The sequence below is a fragment of the Arachis ipaensis genome, chromosome B06, assembly GCF_000816755.2.
Source record: "Arachis ipaensis cultivar K30076 chromosome B06, Araip1.1, whole genome shotgun sequence".
NCBI classification, from domain to species: domain Eukaryota; kingdom Viridiplantae; phylum Streptophyta; class Magnoliopsida; order Fabales; family Fabaceae; genus Arachis; species Arachis ipaensis.
The window spans coordinates 106,779,536-106,786,099 of NC_029790.2; the positions used below are offsets into that span (position 1 = coordinate 106,779,536).

General features: G+C 31.5%; 1 protein-coding gene, 1 long non-coding RNA gene and 1 pseudogene across 2 annotated transcripts; 2 read left to right on the top strand and 1 right to left on the bottom strand.

The window, feature by feature from the left end:
• The window catches only part of LOC107647190, a 20,953-nt pseudogene extending 20,672 nt beyond the window's left edge, over positions 1 to 281 (top strand).
• On the bottom strand, positions 319 to 4,690 carry LOC107604779 (beta-glucuronosyltransferase GlcAT14A). The gene is made up of 4 exons (XM_016306469.2): positions 3,899 to 4,690; positions 3,661 to 3,736; positions 3,454 to 3,569; positions 319 to 950 (listed from the first exon to the last, which is right to left on the bottom strand). The coding sequence occupies exons 1-4, from the start codon at positions 4,395 to 4,397 to the stop codon at positions 430 to 432; spliced, it is 1,212 nt and encodes a 403-aa protein (XP_016161955.1). The 5' UTR covers positions 4,398 to 4,690; the 3' UTR covers positions 319 to 429.
• Positions 957 to 3,593, top strand: LOC110263452. Its single transcript, XR_002349129.1, has 2 exons — positions 957 to 1,389; positions 1,787 to 3,593. It is a non-coding gene; the product is annotated as an uncharacterized LOC110263452 (long non-coding RNA).

A 6,564-nucleotide genomic window follows, 5' to 3' on the forward strand; every position in this document is an offset into this window, starting at 1 on the left:
AAATTTTTATGGTAAATTTTTTGCCCCCAAAATTTTATTTCAAACTCTCTCACTGAATGTGTAATATTACTCTTATAAATATTGGGTGAGACACCCACTCGAAAGGTATGCTATCTAATCTTAATAGCTCTTGAACTTAAACTAACCCAATTGTCAGACTATCTTGTAGGTACCACCCCTTATCTGATTCGGAGATATGGATTGACAAAATGTCTAGGTCCCTCCTAAGAAGATCCTACTATCAATTCTTGCTCCTATTTGTTTGGTGTTCTATTCTCTAGTATTCATCAAGATAAATTTTACAAATAAAACTTCAAGTTGCAAAAAAGAAAAAGAAAATGATGGATTAAATCATAACCAAATTTAGAATATGGTCTTTACAAGTGAGCAATTGTATAAACCTATAAGGAAAAAGAATAAATCAATGGTTTACTTGCACTGCTGTTTGTGAAAAAATCTTTCGTTTAGAAGTTTTGTTATCAAACTCTTCAACCTTCTTGATCCCGGACCAGGGTTGAGCACACCATAATTCTCACTCCTCAAACCTGAACATGTTCTATGAATTCCATCACTCTTTGATGAACACCATCCACCAAAAGAAAATTGCCCATGATGTCTCTTCAAAAGCTCTCTATCGATCTTATCGAGGACAGGATCACTCCGCTTGAACTTTCTGGCGAACGGACGGCTACTCATAACCATTTTCCGGAAATCTCGCAGCCCCAGAGACCTCGGATGCTGTTTTGGAGGATTGTCCCAAGTGATGTAATGAAGGTCATGGTTAGCAGTGGTGTTCTTGTAGTCATGAGAGTTGCATATGACCGTTTGGAAGTATCCTTCCGGCGACGACACGAAGTTAGTGTAGTAAAGGAGAAGGGTCCTTGGCAAATTTTCCCAGCCCATAATGCAATACTCTGAAAAAGATCTTGATAGTATTGTCCATGCTGAACCTGAAATTGTTTTTGCCATTTCCGAAGAACATTATTAATTAATCTAGTTGATTCAACATATATGTCACAAATATGGATTATATGTCATGCATCTTTAAAAGTATAATACAATATTATGTCTCAAGACTGCGTTGAATTCTGTCTTTGAAATAAAAAAAAAAAAAAGAAAAAAAGAAAAAAGAGATTTGTCCCTATTATCTGAACTATTTTTGGGACGAGTAATAGAAAGCCAACCTTTTTCATTCACATAAGCCAATGTTTTTTCAAATTGTTTTGTTTATTTTAGATTCTAGATCGTAAATCAACTGTAAATTCTAGAAAAAGTTATGCTTTGTCTTCACAACCAAACGGGTTTATATATTTACTATCTTTGTATTTCTATATTTCTATCTCAGAGACAATATTCAAATAATGTAGTGCAATGCTAAACACCATTAAGGTAGCGTTTGTTTTGAGGTACTGAGACAGAGACTGAGAGATTGAGACTCAGTATCGTATTTGTTAGTTCAGAGACTGGTACTAAAATTTCTGTCTCTGTCTCTAAAATTTCAGTATTTCAGTACCTCCAAAAAGTAGAGACATAGGGGGACTGAAATTTTTAGAGATGGAGACTGAAACTTTAATAACATTTTATACCTAAAATGCTTTCATTTCAATTAATTAATTCTAATTTTACCCGTTGTGCAAATTAAATTAGAGTTTTATTCTTGTTTCAATTCATGTCTCCTATTTTGCACCAAACAGAATACTAAAATTTATTTTAATCCATGTTTCTTAGTCTCTGTCTCTCAGTCTCGGTCTTTTTGTCTCTGTCTCTCCACCAAACGCTACCTAAGAGATGCCATCTTATGTTGATAAGAGAAAATTTTGACAGTCAACATTACATAACCAACATTGCAGCTAATATTTAATATAAGAAAAAAAAAATCTAAAATCCCTAAAAATAAAAACATTCAAAACTGAATTAAAAAAAAATTCAAAATTTAAAATTAATAAAAGCTCATCTTTAGTAGGTTTTATACAGGATTTGTTAGGCAACTTGTTATACTGTTGACTAAAATTGGCTGCTATAATGTTGTTCGCTCACATTACTTACAAATTTTAAATTCGCAACTAAAACAGAGAAAAAAATGTGATTGAATTGATTAATTAATTGAGAAATGTTAAGAGCCAATACATTTTATCAATATTAGTCAATATTTAATGTAATACTTTATTTTTAAAAGTTTAGGACTTAAAATTAGTATTTAAAACTTAAAAGTATTGACTAAAAATTATAAATTTTATTGGTGATATAGTATTTTTTATCTAAACACAAATTTCACTTTGAGAAAGAAGGCACGTGTATTGCTGGAATCAAAACAGCTCTAAAAGTATTAAGTAATAAGGCATCTATGGTTGCATGTGTATCAAACAAGAAATAGTGGACACCTCACACTGCAGGACCTGGTTATGCAGTTTTTCCCCCTTTACAAGTTTGATATTTAGTCTAAAAATTTAGAAGTAAATTGTCATATGTCACACATGAACATGTGCATCCCCCAAAGTTGAAGAGCTATCCAAGAATTAATTAATCATGATAATAGTTAAGAAGAGATACTATTGAATTCTTGGTGATTGATAAGTGATAGGTGTGGGGTTTCACTCAATATAATTACACTCAACCGACAAAGGTATGGTAAAGTTGTTGTTGAAGCCACATGTGATTCTTCAAATCCATGAACAGCTAGCACCACCACCAACCATTTAATTAATAATTACCAAGCATCCATGACCATGACCAATTGCCAAGATCTGACTAGGACAATTTGGTACCATCCACAACTCTTTAATAATAGTTGTATAATATTTAAACTTTAATTAAATTAAATTTAACCCTAAATCCAATCACTACCTATATAACTCTATAGGTTCAGGTGTTTTTGTTGCTTTGTTTTACATCATTATTAAGCAAATGTTGACCTTTATAATGTAGAAAATATTGCTCTAATCCAAAATTTCCTAAGCTAGTGACATGAAATGTAGAATGATATTATACGCACCAATAAGTAAAGACAAGAGGGAAGAAAAATATTTAAAAATAGAGATAAGATGTAAAATATAACTATATAAATAACTAAGGGCCTTAACCCCATGAAAATAATTATGATCTTAATTGATCATTGCAGTTTGCAGTTTTGCACCATATAAATATTTAAAAAGACAACTCGTGGTACAACTATTCAGGTTTCAGAGTTTTTCACATCGTCCTGATCTAAGCCATTTAAATAAGATTCATAACCACACATCATATTAGCATAAAAAAATGGTTTGATTCATATCTTAATTACTATTAGATGGGATATTATATCTGATCCTAATAACACCAAATCCATTAATAAGAATGTGTGTGTATGTTTAATGAACAATATAAAATTAAGTATATTATCAATACTAATAACAAAACCCAGAATAATAAGAATAGACATTGAAAGGCAAAGTAAAAGTAAAAAAAAAAACCAACCTGTGTAGAGTTTAAAAGATGTTGGGAGACTCCTTTGCTTAATGACCCACCAAATCTCTGATTTATTAAGACTATATAGACCCGGGTCTATAATCATAGGCTTCCCTCTCTTATTACTGAAAAAAGGGTATTAAAAAAAAGCAAAAAAAGTTAGAATAATTTAGAAACAAACCACAAAACTCTAAATAAATCAACAATGCTACTTACAATTTCCAACCCAAGCGACTGCTATGCTGTACAAAATTGATATCCCTTGGTACCTCAATAAAAGCTTGAATCAGATCTGAAAAATATTCATAGTAATCATCAACATATGCAAATCAACAACAATTAACAAAAAGGACTAAGGGTAAGGAGTATAATTATACAAATAATACTTATGAAACAACAGAAAAAAAAATAACATAAAATTTGACACCACTTTAATTAAGGCCACTCACCATACCATCTTGTGTTACCAAAGGATAATCAGAAGCACTAAGATTAATAAACCAATCCCAGTGACAGATCCTAAGAAGCATTGCCATGGCATGAAGGGTCGTTGCAAGCATTGTTGGTCCTCTGTATGTCACCAAATTGGGTTTCCCAACAACCCAAACATTCCCAACTTCACCAAACACAGGTTCATTGGCCACAAATTCTGCAACTTTCTTGTGTTCAATTTGTGGTGCCCCATAATCCATGTGAATCAAGTAGTAGTTCCCTGGGTGGTACAGAACCTTCATCAACCTCTTGAGCTTCACAAAATCCCCTTTTGATGCAGAGATCAAGTAGGCAAATGTAACTGGGTATGTTCTGTTGTTGTTGTTGTTGTTGACGGATTTGATTGCATTGAAGTAGCTTCTGCTGTTAGATATTGGTGTGGTTAGTCTTATGGGGATGTAGAAGAAAATGAGAAATATTGAGGTTACAATGAAGGAAACCATGAAGATTTTGATACCCATTTGAGAGAAAATTGCAACGGAAATATAAAAATTGAAACTTTGTGGAAGAGAAAAGTGGGAACTGAAGTTGGGAGATTGAGTAATTAAGAGGAAGAGGTTGTTATGAAGTTCAATGATTAATATTTGGGAGTTTTTGGTTTATAGTGTGAACTATGAAGATAAATTATTATTTTATTAAAATGTTTTGGGGAACTAGGAATATTGTGGCTTACATTTCATTTCATTTCAATGAATAGTAATGGTTCTTTTCTTTGAACTCAAGGTCTACATTTGTCATTAAGTTGAGACCTCAAGTTTTATATTCTGGTTAGTGCATTTTTGCACTTTATATAAGAACTACTATTTAATGGCATGCTAGTTGGCAGTTGCTATGTCAAAAGAAGAGGTAGAAGTTCATATTCTGTGCCCACTTCCTAGTAAAGTGGATGGATGTTCCTTGTTAGAGTACATTTGAGCCTTTTTGATTTAGTTACAATAATGTCCTTTGATTTTGATACATTTGCAACTCATGGGCATGTAAGTGATTGTGATTCTGTGAGTGAGTGTGCATGTGGCAAGAAATTGATGAAAATGACATAAGGTTATCATGTATCATCAATTGATTAGAGGGGGATTTTATGCTTCAAATATATGTTAATAATAATATCTAGTGATTATTGAACAAATGAAATTAGATGATCAAAAATTAAAAGATCATTGGATACGATAAAATAACACATTATTTGTGAGTAAATTATATTTTTTCTTTTGTAAATAATGAGTTTCTTTTTTTATTATTATTAATTTGGGAACTTGTCCCCAAGATTACTTGAAAATGGGTTGTATTTTGGCCTAAATGCGAGGTTTTGAGACATCGTCCAACTTCAGCTGGTATCAAGGTGCTGCCTTCCGAGTTTCTCTTAAGGAAGTAGGGGTGATATACCTGCAAGTAGGGGTGGCAAACGGGCTTAAATCTGTCAGGCCGGTCCGCATAACCTGCCAAAAAAGGCGGGCTGGGCTGAAAAATTGGGACTGCCAAATAGCAAAAGCACGCTTAACCCACACTGCCTAAACCGCATGCTTTGGCGGGGCGGGGCGGGCTTCTCCGCCGGGCTTAGTATTTTTTTGTAAGGGGTATTTTTACAATTTTTTTTGCCAAAACTCAACTTTCCCCAACCCAACTTACTAGAGAATGAAGATGAAAATTGAGTGTTTTGGATTATGTTTATTTTGTTTTAGAGATAATATTTATAATTATGTTTTGGATTATGTTTTTTTTTTGTTTTGGGAACAATATTTATAATTACAAAGACTTTAACGTTTGTGAATATAAAAATTATAATTTGTTTATACTTTTAGAAATTATAATAGTTAAAAGTAAAAAACAGAAGAAATTTTNNNNGTGGGGCGGCCTTCCCCGCTTGCCACCCCTACCTGTAAGAGACTTCGATGCTTAAATTAGTAAGAGTTTAAGCAGGTTTTTTAATAGATTGAGTTCGAAAAATACTTAAGGGTATCAGATTATTTATAAGTGTAGATATAAAGTCAATAACCACTTTGAGTAGAGTTCCATCTTTGATGATGAATTTGTTATTTCCTTTTATTAGAGAAGTTGTTAAGATTTTTTTTAGATGAATAATAAAGATAATAAGAATTGATTAATATTTAACTTATTTAAATAAGTCGGACCATATTAGCGCTGCGTAGACCGATCTTTTATGAGGTCAGATAGATTCTAAAGTGTGATTTGAACTCTTACTATATAGATTAGACTTTTAATTAGTTTAGACCTAACTAAATTGTAAGCCATTAGATGAATAAAAATAATTAACCTTAATAATTTCTATTAGTTCAATTGATTTACCTACTTTTAGTGTTTACTTATCTAACATCTATGATTATTCTTAGACGGCAATGTACCGATTTGATTTACCTACTTTTAGTGATTATCCTTATCTTTAAATAAAAAGAAAAATGAATAATACAAAATACAATATGATGGTGTCCTTTAAAATTTAAGGTAATACTTTGTTTTTCCTCCATAACATTTAATTTGAATTTAAGTTTTGTTCTTAATTTTTTTAAAAATTTTAGGATAAAGTATATTTTTTAAATCCTAAACCTTTAAAAAATTTTAAAAATATTCTTCATATTTAATTTATCTTAATTTTATTTTTAATACTTTAAT